The sequence below is a fragment of the Chrysemys picta genome, chromosome 2 (assembly GCF_011386835.1).
Source record: "Chrysemys picta bellii isolate R12L10 chromosome 2, ASM1138683v2, whole genome shotgun sequence".
Taxonomy (NCBI): domain Eukaryota; kingdom Metazoa; phylum Chordata; order Testudines; family Emydidae; genus Chrysemys; species Chrysemys picta.
Genome location: NC_088792.1, coordinates 48,056,406 through 48,074,982, shown reverse-complemented (window position 1 = coordinate 48,074,982; position 18,577 = coordinate 48,056,406). Strand labels below are relative to the sequence as shown.

The 18,577-nt window shown below is 41.8% G+C and overlaps 1 protein-coding gene across 17 annotated transcripts in view; it reads right to left on the bottom strand.

Annotated features, from left to right (window-relative positions):
- VPS50 (VPS50 subunit of EARP/GARPII complex) overlaps positions 1 to 17,993 on the bottom strand; it is a 174,644-nt gene extending 156,651 nt beyond the window's left edge. For 4 of the 17 annotated variants that reach the window (XR_010598256.1, XR_010598255.1, XM_065583092.1 and 1 more), the window contains exons 1-2: positions 17,819 to 17,979; positions 13,355 to 13,423 (exon numbers count right to left, since the gene is read on the bottom strand). Coding sequence is in view for 5 of the 17 variants with exons in the window: in XM_065583092.1 (XP_065439164.1) it covers positions 13,355 to 13,423; positions 17,819 to 17,851 (102 nt within the window). In the remaining 12 variants the exon portion in view is untranslated. Of the gene's footprint in view, positions 1 to 9,547; positions 9,580 to 11,515; positions 11,670 to 12,495; positions 12,557 to 13,354; positions 13,424 to 17,818 lie in introns of those variants that run through there. The other 13 variants (XM_065583102.1, XM_065583106.1, XM_065583101.1 and 10 more) reach the window with 9 other exon arrangements.
- Positions 17,994 to 18,577: the final 584 nt, after the last annotated feature.

Genomic DNA, 18,577 nt, shown 5'->3' with positions numbered 1-18,577 from the left:
ATTAGCTGTCATTTCTCAAGAAAGATCTTGGAGTCATCATGGATAGTTCTCTGAAAATATCTACTCAAATGTGCAGCTGCAGTCAAAAGGAAGCTAACAGTGTTACAAACCATTAGGAAAGGGATAAAGATCATAACACCGCACATAAGTGGTGTGGAGAAAGTGAAGAGAGAAGTGGTATTTACTCCATAACAGAACACAAAAAACAGGGGTGTTACAATGTAATTAACAGGCAGCAGGTTTAAAACAAGTAAAAAGAAGTACTTCTTCACACAACACAGTCAACCTGTGGAACTCAATGCCAAGGGACGTTGTGAAGGCCAAAAAGTATAACTGGGTACAAAAAACATAAGTTGACAGAGGATAGGTCCATCAATGGCTATTAACCAAGATTATCAGGGATGCAATACCATGCTCTTGGTGTCTCTAAACCTCTGACTACCAGCAGCTGGGACTGGATGACAGGGCTTGGGTCACTTGATAATTGCCCTGCTCTGCTCCTTCCCTCTACAGCAACTAGCACTGGCCACGGCCAGAAGACCGCATACTAGGCTAGATAGATCATCGGTCTGACCCATTATGACCATTCTTATGTTCTTAATTGGCCAGGAAAGACGTGGATTTGAACTGGTACTGGAACCACACAGCTTACAGGAAGAGAGATCAGATAATGATTCACATCTACTAGAATATGCTTCCACAAATGGACTATTTTTAATGGCTATCTGGTTTCACCACACAAATTACCAGAAGTATAAATCTCAATATCCAATCCATATAGAAGGTACATGTATTTAAGAATGTATTCTGCAGCAAGATCAGCAATCATTGAATCCTAACAACAATGTTCTGTTCAACAAAGTTCCAGAGAAGGATATCTATTGCATTGAAACACTTCAATGTTGATAAGAAGCATGATGAAGTGATCGCTAACAGATATGTGATTTTCAATAAATATTTTATATTGGATGACCAGCTGTCTACTGTGAGGAAGAGTGGACTGTATTTTGGGATTCTATCAGAGACTGTGGGAGAACAACTGGGACTAAGGAGAATGAAAAAAGCAACATTGGATCACAGATCATAACATCAAATTATGGGAGGAAAAAAAAAAAAAAAGAAGAGGTGCAGTGCAGAATGGATGCACTGGAAGGTCAGATCAAGTCAGTGAAGAGAGGAGGAAACCGATAAGGAAAAGAAACGTCATGAACGAGCAGTTAAGAGAGCCTGTCAGAATCATCATAATCAATGGTGGAATGATTTGAAGCAGTGTATTGATCTGAAAGACTTGACCATAAATGTGTATTTGAGACACCGAAGCTCCTAACTGTATGTCCATTATTGGTGTTTTCACCAGTTTAAGAACAGAAATGGAAAATACTGCCAGGATATTAACTTAAGCACTAGAATGAGCATTTTTGTGAATTAATGAGCAGATCCCACCAAAACAGACTACAACTTACTCCAAAAAATGAACCCTGACAAAAGCGGCTGCAATCAGCACAGTCGATACTGCTATGCCAGCACGGGCTGCATGAGGAGTTAGCGTGCCTTGTGGAGAAACTGTATCATGATACAATTAGCAGTGTGAAGGTAAATAGTTACATTACACACTTTTTTTGTACAATCAGGAGTTCACTGAGAATGTGTTCTCTCACTAATGCTATTTAATATTCTAATAGATTACCTGACAACAGTGCTGACTAAGGCCAAAGTAGATGTGAAATTTAAAGATTAATCTTTAGAGGATCTCAAATAAGCATACAATTTTGTCTTACTTGGAGAGACTACTGACCAACGATAGCCAATGCTAGAAGAGATGTGAAGAAGTGCAGAATCTATGGGACTTAAGATCAATGGTGATAAAACCAAAGTTAAGCATGCCTCCTATAAAGCAGAAATGAATGACCAGTAGATACTGCATGTAGATGGCAAGAACAGTGAAGGGATGAACAGCTTTATCTATCTGGGTAGTCAGTTGACAGCAGGAGGTTCTATATCTGAAGAAATCATCTGCCTTGCATCAATAGCATTTCAGCATCTTCAAAGACCTCTGTTTGGGCAGCAGGATGGGCTTGTCTTCACTACCGGGGAAACAGACGCTGCTGCAATCGACGCAGCGGGTGTCGATTTAACAGTCTAGTGAAAACCTGCTAAATGGAAGGCAGAGCACTCTCCGGTACTCCAGCTCCCCAAGAAGAGTAAGGTAAGTCAACCAGAGAGCATCTCCCGTCGATGCAGCGCAGTGAAGACACCAGGGTAAATCAACTTAAGTTACATCGACTCCAGCTACATTATTCACGTATCTTGAGTAGCATAACTTAGGTTGACTTACCCCGGTAGTGAAGACATTCCCTAAGATACGAGTGACACAGTGATCACAGTAATGATGCCAACTCCATTATATGGTGCAAAAACATGGCTGCTAACAGGTCAGGAGAAGAAACAAAAGTCAAAAAGTTAGATTAAAGTTACACCACAATCTGTTGGTTTCACTTTGTCACAAATGAGGAGATACTTAGACTACCCTGGCAAGTTGCAGTCTTGCACCAGTTGAAAACAAGATGACTGCAACAGTGAGGTCATGTCCAACGTGCAGGAGATGGTACACTTTTACAGAAGGTTTACTGAGCTGAGATTGAAGGAAGCAGAGCACAAGGCTGGCCACAAATAAGGTTGGAAGAAATAATTTTGGAGCGATTTCAGAAGCCTAAACCCTCCCACATTGACTATTGCCAAAAGACAAAAGTTCAAGTTCTGCCATCCATGTCTCGCACACATACAGAAAAATGGAGATGACCAATGCATGCAGCAGTTTCAGTTTGGATTCCAGGGAGATGTTCTTATTCCTCCAAATTGGCTTTAGCTTTGCCACTGCTGCTGTTTGCGCAGTTCTTGCCCAAATTTCTGCCTTGTATCCTTCATTAGTGATGATTGCCCCCAAATACTTGAACTGTTTCACTGTCTCCAGCACTTGTCCACTGTCAGTGGACATGTGAACTGATCCCATCACATTTGTCTGTTATCAGCTTGGTTTTCTCTGCACTGATTTCCATGCCATATTTTGCAGAGGTTTCATCCAATCGTTTCACAAGGTTGGCAAGTTCATCTTCGCTGCCTGCCAGGCCATCAACGTCATCAGCGAACCGAAGATTTGAGATTGTTAGCCCCGCTAATGCTGACTGTGCATATGTGATCTTCTAAGGCATTAGTCATTATGTGCTCCAAGTATATGTAGAACAGTGTGGGCGAAAGAAGGCAGCCTTGCCGGACTCCAACAGTGGTGCGAAACCACTCTCCTATTGTGCCATTGACGAGAACAGCACTGCTGGCCTTGGCATACAGTTGTTTAACGGTAAGAATAAGCTTACGACCAACATTGTACTTCTTCATGGTTGCCCAGAGAGCTTCGCGCCATACTCTGTCAAACACCTTCTTGAAGTCAACAAAGACATGGTAGATGTCCTGCTGGTATTGTAAGTACTTCTCACATAGAACACAAAGGATGAAAATCTGTTCTGTGGTACTTCTTCCGGCATGAAAGCCAGCCTGTGCTTCAGCTATGATGTTGTCTGCTTGTGGCTTCAATCTGTTCAATATGACTTTCAACCTCACTTTGCTGGGATGGCTAATTAAGCTTATAGCCCAGTAATTTTGACACAATTGCAGGCTTCCTTTCTTTGGCAGAATGATGAGTAGTGACTGGGTCCATGTGGAGGCCATTCTGCCAGATCTTGGTGAGTACATCTATTACTATTTCTCCTCCAAAATTTCATCAATTTGGCTGGGATGTTATCAATACCTGTAGCCTTTCCGTTCTTGAGTGATTTCACAGCTGCGTCCACTTCTTCACGCAGTATTGGAAAGTCATCCTCCTCCGTTGAATCTGGACTGTAAGACACTAGAATCTCCATTTGTCTGCTGGTTGTATAGATTAGATCAGTAGTTTGTCCACCTATTGGTGATGTCTCATTCTTCTGTAAGACTGTTCCCTTGCTTGTCTTGAATTGCATTACCTTTGGTCCATCTTTCCTTCGTCAGATCTTTTACAGCCTGGAAGGCTCGTTTGCTATTTTTATTATTGATACGCTCTTCAATTTTAGAGCATTGTTTTTCAATCCATATCTCCCTGGCCACCTTCATTCCTTTCTTGATCTTTCTGCCAACTGCTCTGTATTTATCAACTCCCCCAGTGCTGTTCTTGTCTCGCTTAAGTTCTCTTCTAATGTCACACATTTGTAGTATTTCATTTGTGACTCATGGTTTTATCTTCTTACGATGTTTCCCAAGGATGTCCACTGCTGCCTCATTCATTACAGCATTGAAATTGTTGGTCATTGTTGCTACATCTTCCTCTAGAACAAGCAGCGGGGCAAATTTTCCACAGATCATTGCTTGGAATGACTCTGCAATGTTTTGATCTGAGTCTTTCTAAGTCAAACTTGGTTCTGGTGAACTTTGGCCTGATGATTTTCCTTAGCCGCAGCCAAAAACTTAGCATCACAAGGTCGTGATCACTTCCAATATCAGCACCAGGGAAGCTCCTTGTTTTAGCTCTGTTAATCCCAGAACGAAGTCAGTTTTGCACCATGATGTAGTCGATCTGGCTGTGATGTAGACCATCAGGAAGGCAAAAAAAAAAAAAAAAAAAAAAGAATTTGAAGAACAGCTAGCCAAAGACTCAAAAAGTAGCAGCAAAAATATTTTAAAGTACATCAGAAGCAGGAAGCCTGCCAAGCAACCAGTGGGGCCACTGGATGATTGAGATGCTAAAGGAGCACTCAAGGATGATAAGACCACTGTGGAGAAACTAAATGAATTCTTTGCATTAGTCTTCAAGGCTGAGGATGTGAAGAAGATTCCCAAACCTGAGACATTATTTTAGGTGACAAATCTGAGGAACTGTCCCAGATTGAGGTGTTATTAGAAGAGGTTTTGGAACAATTTGATGACTGTTTAATTTATCAGGACCTGATGGTATTCACCCAAGAGTTCTGAAGGAAATCAAATGTGAAATTGCAGAACTACTAACTGTGGTTTGTAACATATCATTTAAATCAGCTTCTGTATCAAATGACTGGAGGATAGCTAATGTGACGCCAATTTTTAAAAAGGGCTCCAGAGGTGATCCTGGCAATTACAGACCAGTAAGCCTGAGTTCAGTACCAGGCAAATTAGTTGAAACTATAGTAAAGAACAGAATTGTGAAACACACATATATTAACATAATTTGTTGGAGAAGAGTCAACATAATTTTGTAATGGGAAATCATGCCTCACCAATCTACTAGAATTGTTTGAGGAGGTCAACAAGAACGTGGACAACGGGGATCCAGTGGATATAGTGTACTTAGATTTTCAGAAACTCTTTGACAAGGTCCCTCATCAAAGGCTCTTAAGCAAAGTAAGCTGTTAGGGATAAAAGGGAAGGTCCTCTCAGGGATCAGTAACTGATTAAAAGATAGGAAACAAAGGGTAGGAATAAACGGTCAGTTTTCAGACCGGAGAGAGGTAAATAGTGGTGTCCCACAGGGGTCTGTATTGGGACTAGTCCTATTCAACATATTCATAAATGATCTGGAAAAAGGGGTTAACAGTGAGGTGGCAAAATTTGCAGATGATACAAAACTACTCAAGACAGTTAAGTCTCAAGCAGACTGTGAAGAGCTACAAAGGGATCTCACAAAACTGGGTGACTGGGCAACAAAATGGCAGATGAAATTAAATGCTGACAAATGCAAAGTAATGCCCATTGGAAAACACAATCCAAACTATACATATAAAATGATGGGGTCTAAATTGGCTGTTACCACTCAAGAAAGATCTTGGAGTCATTGTGGACAGTTCTCTGAAAACATCCACTCAATGTGCAGCAGCAGTCAAAAAAGCTAACAGAATGTTGGGAATCATTAAGAAAAGGATAGATAATACAACAGAAAATATATTGCCTCCATATAAATCCATGGTACACCCACATCTTGAGTACTGTGTGCAGATGTGATTACCTCATCACAAAAAATATATATTGGAATTGGAAAAGGTTCAGAAAAGGCAACAAAAATTATTAGGCGTATAGAGCAGCTTCCATATGAGGAGAGATTAATAAGACTGGGACTCTTCAGCTTAGTAAAGAGAGGACTGTAGATATGATGGAGGTCTATAAAATCATGACTGGTGTGGAGAAAGTGTTATTTACTCCTCATAACACAAGAAGTAGGGGTCACCAAATTAAATTAATAGGCAGCAGGTTTAAAACTAACAAAAGGAAGTATTTCTTCACATAACGCACAGTCATCTGTGGAACTCTTTGACAGAGGCCTTCATAACATCCAAGACTATCACGGGATTCAAAAAAGAACTAGATAAATTTATGGAGGATAGGTCCATCAATGGCAATTAGCCACGTTGGGCAGGGATATTGTCCCTAGCCTCTGTTTGCCAGAAGCTGGGAATGGCCATAGGGGATGGATTGTTTGAGGATTGCTGTTCTGTTAATTTCCTCTGGGGCACCTGGCATTGGTCACTGTTGGAAGACAAAACACTGAGCTAGATGAATCTTTGGTCTGACCCAATATGGCCGTTCTTACGTACCAAACCACATACCTAACCAGTGCCCATGCTTCTATATTTGACTGAAGATGGCATTAAAGTTCAGCATTACAACATGAGTTAAAGGAGGTTAGCTTGTGTATTGTGTGGCTTTGTATGCTAGAAAATTTCCCTCCATTTCCATCTGAGTTGGAGAGTCTGTTAGTATGATTAATATAATATAATGCTGATTGAAATATAATGGTTGTGTGTGTTCCATAAGATACCCTTAACAGAACTTTTTAAAAAAAAAAAAAAAACAAAAAAAAAAAACAAGGATTGGCATGGGAGCAGTTATTTGAGTAATCTTAACTGGAAACCGAAGCGGTCTGCAGACCGACAGTTTCCAAAAACCAAGACCAAAGAACTTTTCTGTTCTTTGTATCAGCAAGGCACAATCTAACTTCAACGTATTCCTCCTCTTCATAGAATATCAGGGTTGGAAGGGACCTCAGGAGGTCATCTAGTCCAACCCCCTGCTCAAAACATGACCAATCCCCAACTAAATCATCCCAGCCACGGCTTTGTCAAGCCTGACCTTAAACCTCTAAGGAAGGAGATTCCACCACCTCCATAGGTAACCCATTCCAGTGCTTCACCACTCTCCTTGTGAAAAAGATTTTCCTAATATCCAACCTTACCTCCCTCACTGCAACTTGAGACCATTACTCCTTGTTTGTCATCTGGCACCACTGAGAACAGTCTAGATCCATCCTCTTTGGAACCCCCTTTCAGGTAGTTGAAAGCAGCTATCAAATCCCTCCTCATTCTTCTCTTCTGCAGACTAAACAATCCCAGTTCCCTCAGCCTCTCCTCATAAGTCATGTGCTCCAGACCCCTAATCATTTTTGTTGCCCTCCGCTGGACTCACTCCAATTTTTCCACATCCTTCTTGTAGTATGGGACCCAAAACTGGACACAGTTCTCCAGATGAGTCCTCACCAATGTCGAATAGAGGGGAATGATCATGTCCCTCAATCTGCTGGCAATGCCCTTACTTATACAGCCCAAAATGCCATTAGCCTTCTTGGCAACAAGGGCACACTGTTGACTCATATCCAGCGTCTCATCCACTGTAACCCCTAGGTCCTTTTCTGCAGAACTGCTGCCTAACCATTCGGTCCCTAGTCTGTAGCAGTGCATGGGATTCTTCCGTCCTAAGTGCAGGACTCTGCACTTGTCCTTGTTGAACCTCATCAGATTTCTTTTGGCCCAATCCTCCAATTTGTCTAGGTCCCTCGGCATCTTATCCCTATCCTCCAGCGTATCTACCACTCCTCCCAGTTTAGTGTCATCTGCAAACTTGCTGAGGATGCAGTCCACACCATCCTCTAGATCATTAATGATGATATTGAACAAAACCAGCCCCAGGACTGACCCTTGGGGCACTCCACTTAATACCGGCTGCCAACTAGACATGGAGCCATTGATCATTACCCATTGAGACCGACGATCTAGCCAGCTTTCTATCCACCTTATAGTCCATTCATCCAGCCCATACTTCTTTAACTTGCCGGCAAGAATATTGTGGGAGACCGTATCAAAAGCTTTACTAAAGTCAAGGAATAACACGTCCACTGCTTTCCCCTCATCCACAGAGGGAGTTATCGCATCATAGAAGGCAATTAGGTTAGTCAGGCATGACTTGCCCTTGGTGAATCCATGCTGACTGTTCCTGATCACTTTCCTCTCTAAGTGCTTTCCTCTAAGTGCTTCAGAATTGATTCCTTGAGGACCTGCTCCATGATTTTTCCAGGGACTGAGGTGAAGCTGACTGGCGTGTAGTTCCCCGGATCCTCCTCCTTCCCTTTTTTAAAGATGGGCACTACATTAGCCTTTTTCCAGTCATCCGGGATCTCCCCCGCTCACCATGAGTTTTCAAAGATAATGGCCAATGGCTCTGCAATCACATCCACCAACTCCTTTAGCACCCTCGGATGCAGCGCATCCACCCCCATGGAATTGTGCTCGTCCATGTTCTCGACATCCTCTGTCTGAGCTTTAAAGTTGTTTGCCACACTTCAAAAATGTGTTTTAACAAGAGTTTATCATCCCCCCGGATGATCCTATCAATTTTTTAATGACAATTTTTTTAAATTAAAATCTGATTTATTTAAATTAAAGACAGGTTTATTTTTAAACAAATTAACCTATTTAAAATTAAATCTGAAACTGATAACCCATGTTAAGGGCTAAACATTATGAATCTATTAAAATAATTTAAATTAAATACACAAAATATTTAGTATATCTTTGCTGCCGAGTTTTAAAGAAAGTCAAACAACTAAACTGATGGAAGTCACAGGCTGAGCACCTGGAACCAAAGTTGGTTGAAAATGCTAAATTGTCTTTTCAGAGAAGTAGCCTCTTCTGCAGATGGAGAGCAAATACTTTTTTCATTTCAGTTTATTCAATTCAATGGCTAGGTCATTCAAAGTTAAGAGACTAATTGGCAGCTGAAAAAGCAGGAAAGCTTGTTTTCCCTTCTAATCTATGAATAAAAAGTAGATGTCAGAGGATGAGATCTACTAATTCTAAAATCTTAAAGGATGTGGTGATCAGAAAGTTTAATTTACTAACTACAGAAAACGTTTCCTTTGCTTAATAAAATGAGTTTTAAATTCAAAACATGTTGTTTCAAACAACTTTTTTTCTTATGTTTTCAGCACATTTAAGTTTTCTTTACTAAAAACATGCTGGTTTTGTGCATTTTAATTGAATTTGAATTTCCATCCAAACAGAGCTGTACACCAATCACAAGTAAATTAACCATCTAGTAAATAAGAAATGCATAATACATCATTTTCTAACATAAAAATGTAAAAAATTAAGAATCTGCATAAATGTAAGTTAAGCAATATAACTGCTTAAATAAATATGACTAAATATAATGTAGCCCCCTGGTTAGCAAAAGGAAGCACCAAATTTAATGTAAAGGATATATAGAGTTGCAAACCAACCTGTTTTAATTGTTACCAATGATGAAACTCAACCTTCCTTTAGGAAAATAACCAAAAAGGATAAATGGAAAACATGATTAAAAATGATAGTTTAAATCAAGGTTTCCTGCTTAGTGATTTAAATCACTGATTTAAAACAATCCACCCTAGGATTATCTATGAACAGCACATGTTCTTTCCTGTGATTCATGCAGGCTTCATGTTCTTCCAGTTTGGGCATCTTCCAATGTCATTAATACAGTTTTTGAAATTGGAGCCAGTACCAATATTTGTTTTAGCTAAATGCAGAGGTGCCACCCTGAATACAGAAGTATTCTCGTATAATAAGAGCAATACCATACTTGGGTTGTATTTGGTTGGGAAATTGTTATTCCAGATATCTAGGTTTAGGGCAAGTACATTTTATTAGAGCATGAGCAGGAAGTAATAAGCTTTGCAAGTTCCCCCTTGGAATTATTCCTACTGTTTTAAGAAATTAAAGTTCTACTTTTATATGCCCATAAAAATATTTTTTCTTTATCTTCTGGCAAAATCAGTGCATGTTTGTGTACAATTTTGTATATCATTATAAAGAAATAAATGATAAGAGGATTTAGTTTATTTCCAGTCCAGCTGCTTGATCCTACAATTACCATATATACTCGTTCATAAGCCAAATTTTTTTAGTAAAAAAAGGGAAGCACCAGAGAAGGGGGTCGGCTTATGAACGGGTACAGAGAGGGAGAGGCGGGACACAGCCCCTCCCCCCAACAGAGGGAGCAAGGAGAGGCAGCACAGCGAGCAGGGCCAGAAGGGAAGAGGCGGGGCCAGAGTCTCTCCGCTTCTGGCCATTCTGCTCTCCCCCCAGCCTCTGAAGCAGCTGCAGCTCTGGCCCAGGCCACCAGAGCAGGCTGTGGCCGTGCGCCTGGCCCGCCGGAGCAGCTCCAGCCAGGCCAGAGATCCTCCCCAGGGCCTCCCCAGATAAGGTGGGAAGGGATGGGATGGGGAGAGTGTGGGAGTCCCGGGCTAGGGGTGGGGTCATGTGCGGAGTGGTCACAGGGGTTACTCCCCTGACTCCCAGCTTCTGCCCGCCAAAAAAATTTCCCCACCAGTTGCTGTCCCCGCCCGTCAGGGTAAGCAGCTGGCACGCCGGGACACTTTGTTTACTTAGGTTTACCTCCGTGCCTGCAGACGCTCGAGGTAAACAAACCATCTCAACCCACCAGTGGCTTATTCTGATCACCCGGGAGCCAAAGTTTGCTGACCCCTGAATTATAGGGTCGGCTTATGAACGGGTTATAAAAATTTTCCATTTTTACTTATCCATATTGGGGGGGGTCAGCTTATAAACGAACCAATTTATGATCAAGTATATACAGTATATCAATCCTGTTTGTGACATCTGTGTGTTGCTATGGCAACAAATGCACTATCAGTCCCAAACACATTGGCTATCCTGTACCTCTTGGCATATGCAATCAGATAGGAACTCAGAGGGGGGGAAATCCAAAACTTTGACCAACTGAACTATCTTATTTTTACTGAAAATTGCTCTCCATTACTGTCATTCACATAGTCAAGGCCAAAGCAATTCCGGTTTACCAAACAGAAAACCATAATTTACACATCCAGAAAAGTAGGAATGTTAACCCCATGTTTTGTCCAGTCTGGGGGTGGGGTTCTATCTCTTTCAGCTATGACTATTATAAAACCTTTCCTTAAAAACAAAAATGTGAACCCATAAAGCTGCTACACTAGACTGCTTAGAGCCCACACCTAGGTATTGTGCCAGGTATAGCATAGCTGGTCAAGAGAATCTTATAATAAATTCAGATTTTAACTTGTTCCTCATTTATCTGAGCGCCTCAATAAAACCTCATACACAATCTTTGGTAGGAAAGGATTACAGCAATCTATTTAAGAAGCTAATTTGTATTTATCACTGACTTAAAAATATACCCATAACAAGTCATTTAGAAACTCACTCACCTGAAGATATTAATAAAAAAGTTTCATTGGAAGAAGAGACATTTTTCAAAGTTTTACACTAGCAACACAGGAAAGACCAACAGTTTTATTTTCAGAGGTGCTGACCATCCGCAATCACTATGATTTCTAGGAAAGTTGCAGATACTTCGCATCTCTGAAAAAATCAAGTCGCACATTTTAACAATAATGCAAATAAAGTCTGTTAGTAAATTTGAGTGCAGAATTCCCGTTAACTTTGATGGGATTCTGCTCATGGAAGAATTGCAGAATCAGGTCCCAAACAGGTAAGATAGTGAATGATTGTCACGTTTCTTACTTCACTATAAATGCCTGAGCTAAAACACTAGATAATTAAAATTAGCTTGTTTTGCCATTGTGAATGTTTCAAGACATAACTACCATACAGAAGTATAATAGCTTGATATTGTATGTAACAAAAACACAAGATAAAAGTAGCCCTGGGGTAATTCTTAGCTGAAAATACTGACTTGGCAAAAAAGACTATTTTAAATTTGACACCTCGAAACTGTAACTTAGTGGGTAGAAGGAATTTGTATAATTAAAAATTGGACCATGGAGGTGAGACAGTACTTTTGAGGTCATTTAATGTACATACTCCGTGGAATTAATGCATGCATACCACTAGAAGATATGTTATGCATCAGTTCAGATGTTATGAAAGACACTAAAGATATGGGGTATTACATTTTATTTCCTTTGGGAATATTTTTATTTTATGTGATTGATTTTCTCATTTCCCTCAACACAAGCAGTGTATTATAAAAGGTACTTTTGTGTATGTTCAGAAGCTGTAGACAGTAATTTTTATAACTCATAGGTTAAAGCCAAAATGACTGAGCTATGACATCATTTACCACAGATCATGCCAGGTTCAAGCATGTTAGTAAAATCAGTGGGGAAATGGACACAGCAAATCTTGGCACCAACACTTGGAAGATGTATTGAGAATTAAGCCCCACCTTTTCGCATGATTGTCAAGACAGCAGCATGTTTTCTGTATTTATCAGCAATTGACATTACCTGTGCAGTGAGACAGAGCAATTTGCTTTTCTGGGATCATTATATACCTCTAGTAATTGTGCCACTTATCTGTTGACATAACTGCAAAATATTATGATTAAAAATGTCCAACTATGAGGACTATACTTATGGTAATAAACGATAAAGAGGCTGAACACAGAGGGCAGAGGTGCATGCTGTACTTTCCAATGAGGGAGAGAGTATGGCTTTTGTAAATTTTAGTCTCTTAGGCCCGGTCCACACTAACCCCCCACTTCGGACTAAGGTACGCAAATTCAGCTATGTTAACGTAGCTGAATTCGAAGTACCTTAGTCCAAACTTACCGCGGGTCCAGACGCGTCAGGGAGGCTCCCCCGTTGATGCCGCGTACTCCTCTCGCCGAGCTGGAGTACCGGCGTCGACGGCGAGCACTTCCGGGATCGATCCAGGATCGATTTATCGCGTCTAGACCAGACGCAATAAATCGATCCCAGAACATCGATTGCCTGCCGCCGGACCCGGAGGTAAGTGTAGACGTACCCATAGGAAGACCACCTGGGATTAAGAGCAGTAAACAATATGAGAATTGTTGCGTTCCAAGAAGGCTCATCTAAATTTTGACTCAGTACACATTCTCACCCCCGGATACTAGACCTTTTGCAGAACTCACTCATTCAGCTTGTGGAAAAGAAAAAAAACTTCTCCAACACAAACATTTCCCAAACAGATGGGAAAAAGAAAAGAGGTGCCTACTATGTAAAAAAAAATCCAGAAACTTTAAAACAAACAAGAACCAAAAGAATATCTGTGGGTCACACCTTGCTAGGAATCCGAAAATTCTCAACAGGACTGAGGTCATGAACGTTCTCCTGTGGACTTTTGAGACCCTTAAAAAAGAAATGTAACAGTTAGTTAAGCTAGTCAATTCTATACATCTTGCAATTAAACCATGTTAAGAATCTTATTTGTAGGGGAAAATGTAAATACAATAGCTTTAACAAACATGATTACAGGATTGGGGCCATAACCTGCATCATGTCAAATATTTCAGTGGGACTAATAACATGGGTAATTTATTCAAAGTATTTGCAGGTTTGGAACCAGAGCCTGCACCACATCAGTCAAATTCATGAACAGCAAAGAGATTAGCATTTCTTTACAATTAATACTTACTTTCTATTGTACCATCTTGTCAACTCCCACATCTGTTATTCAGTGTTTAAAAGGTAAATGCAACTCAAAACATAATGTACCCTATTCTGCTAGTTTGATGAGTTAATGGCATCAAAAAAATTTAATTCAAATTAAGTGCCACCTCTTCTGTAGCATAATTGTCATTTCTGTATAATGGAACACTTAACTATTTACCACATAAAACTGTTAAACTTTTCCCTTTATATTTATTAGTGGGGGGGGAAAAAACAGTACACTCCAAATTTTAGCAATTATGTAATTATTGTTTCTTTCAAAGAATTTTAATCATGAAAACAGATGATGTTCTTATGATGCCGAGATTTGATAGAGGATACAGGCTGTATCATCCAGCCAACTAACACATAAAAGTTTATTAAATGTTAAGCATGTTAATCATTTTAAAATGTGACAGTCTAAAAGGCACACTGACGGCACGTATCTGTTCCCAACGTGTCTTCTGAATCAGGCCTGGTTAACTTTCTGATAATAGTAAAAGCTAGTTTTTTGTCAGAAACACAGAGGCAACATGGAGACAGAAAAGCAAATCGAATTCTGTTATTCTGCATGTATAAATTCTAACAGTGCATGCACAAGACTGAGAACAAGGAACTCCCAAGTTTTAAACATGGCTCTGACACCAGCTGCCTCTGAGGCCTCAGCCAAGTCACGTAGGGCCGAGTTTCAGACATACTTATCTCCCAAAACTCCCATTGACTTGTACCAGAGATACGAGTCCTGAAACTCTCTGAAAGTCAGGCATTTAATGTCTGTGCTTCAGTTTTTCCATCTGTTAAAGGGGTCTTTGTGAAGTTCTTTGAGACCCTCAAATGAAAAGCATTGTATAAATGCTAACTAATATTACATAATTTCTAATAATGCTGAAAAATGCTTAAGTATGAGTTTGCAATGAGAAAAATCTCATTTTCATTTAAAGCAGACAAATTTGACACTGATGAAGTCTCTGGCAGGGAGTAAACAGATGATTTTTGCTAAGGGCATCATTTTTCTACTCACTATATTTTTAAAGTGTTTCACCTTCCAGGTTGAAAAAACATCAATTTTATTATGAACTTTGGAAATCCAAACACATCCTCCACCTCAATTGCCCTCACCAACCAAAAGCATTCACCACCTCAATGAGGCCAAGACTCAAAATATCAAGCAACCCAAAATGGTAGCTGAAAAATAAGAAATTCAGATATCCATTTTACCCCATCGTTATTTTTAGCAGCACTTACAGTGTATCACAGTGGTTCTCAACCAGGGATCTGGGAAGCCGGGGGTGGGGGGACACGAGCTGGTTTCAGGGGGTCCGCCAAGCAGGGCCGGCATTAGACTTGCTGGGACCCAGGGCAGAAAGATGAAGCCTGGCCGTATGGGACTGAAGCACAGGGCCCCACGCCCTGCTATCCGGGGCTGACACCGAAGCCTGAGCAACTACACTTTGCAGGGCACCCTGTGGCATGGGGTCCCCAGCAATTTCCCCGATTGCTACCACTTAACACTAGCCCTGGCTTTTATATGCAGAAAAACAGTAGTTGTGGCACAGGTGGGCCATGGAGTTTTTATAGCACGTTGGGGGCCTCAAAAAGAAAAAGGTTGAGAACCCCTGGCGTATGACACCATGAGGAAGTTCTTATTGAATGTTAAATGAACCCAAAGCTTTCCCAAAGATTGAAAAGTGGTATTGATTACATGAGGGGTGCCCAACCTATGACCCGCAGGCCATACACAGAGCATTTCATAAGGCCCGCAGCCTACATCAACACAATATACCAACAGCCGATTCATTAGCATTTTGTCATGTTTACATCATTTTAGTTTACACAAGTGTGTAAACAGACAATACTGTACATGGAAACAGCCTTATAAAATCAATACAGGGGACTTTAAATCTTATTAAAATATGTAACATCTAGGTGGCCCACACAAGGTTGTGCTTAGGTTTATACGGCCCTCCTGTGTAATAAGGTTGGGCACCACTGGATCACATCATTCCTGGCCCCAGGACTAAGAATTTTAAAGTAATTCTGAAACTAAGCTTTCCCACACTGAACTAAGATTCTACCCACTCCAATGAACTGAATATTTTTTGTAGAATTACTTCATATTCTCACCATTCTTAATGTGTATGTTTTAAGAAAGTTCCCTTGCATTGCTTTTGATATCAAACCATTCTCTACATGTCTTCTTGCTTTAATTTAGTTACTGAACAACTCTGGACCCAGTTTGAAAAATCCACTCACCGGGGAAAGAAAAACTTTATAGGTGAGTGGCATAGGAGGAGCCCAAGCCATTAATTTCTAGAGAATTTAAACTTTATGGGGAGTTCCTTGCTTATACGTTTAGAAGATTATTCATGCTTTGAAGGTTAATTCATTGCTGTCTTCCTGAGTTTGCACACAAACAGCTTCAGCTTCTCTATGGCCACCCAAAGCATCTCCAAAGCAACAATAGACTGAAATCAACAAGACTGATTTTTTACCTCTGGTATTGAGAGCCCCGACAATAGTCACATATGTCAGTTTCACTCTGCTACTACTAAAATCTAGGATTAGATTAAAGGCAAAGGAGCTAGTCATAGAAAAGACCTGGGGGAAAATGGAGCTAGGAGAAGGAATGCAGAAGGGAGAGTCTCCCCTAAACTGCCAGTAGCCTGGTGCTGGAACAGAATAAGAGAGGTCTCCACCACCTCATTCACAGCAGTGAGCTGGATTGCATGCGGGATTATGGACAGGAAACTCTCAGCGGGAAAGAGACTTCAAATTGATCAGATGCCTACTAGCAGAGTGATCTAATATGGAGCCCTCAAGAAGCAATGACGACTCCAGTAAAATCCAGCATCCACCCCATTCCCAATATCTGTGTGTGTGTGAGGGGAGCTGGGTTTCTCACCAGATCATTACTTCTGGGGCTCGAATAATATCCCAGATACTTATTGAAAGCTGTCTCCACTACAGCTTTGAGAAACCTGAACTACAAGCCTGAATATAATACTGCCCTTCCCCCATATAATCATCTACAGTTCACAGATTTTTTTGACAATTAGTTATCTAGAACCCTTTGATTTTTGTGACAAACCATATTTTTCAAATTTATTAGGCACAGAGATAAAGTTAGGCACACAGGTAAAAGTGGCCTAATTTCCAGAGATTTTTACCTGACTTAAATATCTATTTAAAAAAAAACAGACCTTTGAACAAGCAGACTACAATGGGCATTAGACTGTCTGAACTATAACAATAATCAATAGAAAGTAAAGAAGGGTAACAAAGACTCAAAATACTGGAACAAGGTTTTCAAGTGCCTATCAAGAGTTGTTTCAATGTGCTCTAATATAAATGCTTCCAATACTACTTCAAAATACTGCCATAACCTGCTTCCCCCCCCTTTTTTTGGTGGGGGGGGGGGGGGAACACTTATGTTCACTAGGAAACAAAACCACATTAGAAGAAGAAAAAGTTTTAAGGTAAAACTGCCCTAGAGCAAGGGAACTCGAAGGACACCTTGTGATCTGTACCATAAAAAAGAAACAAACAACAGGACAAAATAAACCATTTAATGACCTCCCATATTTTGAAATTTATTTGCAGTTCAAAGTGCTAATAAAGGCAAAAATTGGGTACATATGCCTACCTCTGAGGCACATTAAACCTTCTCTCTTCTCAAGTGCCACTGAAACTCATGGTTTTTCCAGCACCCCACTTTAGCCCCAATATAACACACATTGGTGTTCCTTGTTCAGACATCGTGGGCCTCTATACTCTCGGATACACACGTGTTGCAATCCCCATGTAGAGACTGAGGGCACCACTTCCTCAGCCCAGCACACAGTCACCCTAAAGCCTCATCCCACCACCCACCGCCGCTACCCCGTAGAAGGGCCGCAATCCCTTTCTGCAACACTCCCATACAGTCCCCTGGGGAGCAACCTGTGACCACGCCACACCCCCAGCTCAGCAGCCCCGTCCAGTCACACGGCCCCCAACTGTGCCCTTCCTTCACCCACACACCCGGAGCTGGGTCTCACACGCATCCCTCCATCCCCCACTCCTGTGCCCCTCACGCCCCGCCCCGTTACCCCTTACCTGGCGAGCCATCAGTGACTTGATTTTCTGCATCTCCGCCCCACTTCGCGCAGCTCAGGCCCGCAGGCCGGCTGCGCTCACAAATCCCTCTCACCCGCAGGCTTAAACCCCATCTGACACTAGGAAGCCATTTTGCTCATCACGTGACATGCCTTCCTGCTGCCTGGTTCATTCTGGGATTTGTAGTCCTCCGTCGGCGCCATCACCTTTCACAGTACCGGGGAGGTGCGGCCTCAGGAAACTACAATCCCCGTCAGCACACCGAGACCCGCCCATTCTGCCCACCCCTCACGGCCGAGGCTGTAGCCTCGGTCTAACACGGTAATCATAGAGAGGAAGGGACTCGTTGTATAGAGAGCCCCTTACTGGGACGACTCACTGCCCCCTTCTGGCCGAGCTGCAGCATTCACTCAGCCAGATGCACTGTGGGCATGGCTGGCCCAGGGCAGGCCAATGTGTTCCCAGGCCAAGCCAGTGGGGTCATTGCTCATTGTCAGTCCAGGGACAGGGACACATCAGAGGACATAGAGGGCTGCCGATGGCATCAGAGGCGGTCCCTGGTTTGCAAGGGGGGATGTGCCCTGCGGGAGACTCTCCTTGGTGTGAACACTGGGTGCCCCCCCCATCAACCAAAGGGCCCTAGCAACCGCCTGCCCGCTCGGGGAGTCTCCAGGGGTCAGTTTTCCTGAGCCACCGGCCGGGCACTTCTCCTCCCCGGTTCCAGCTGCTCTGCTCCGGCGGCGCAGGGTCCGGAGGCAA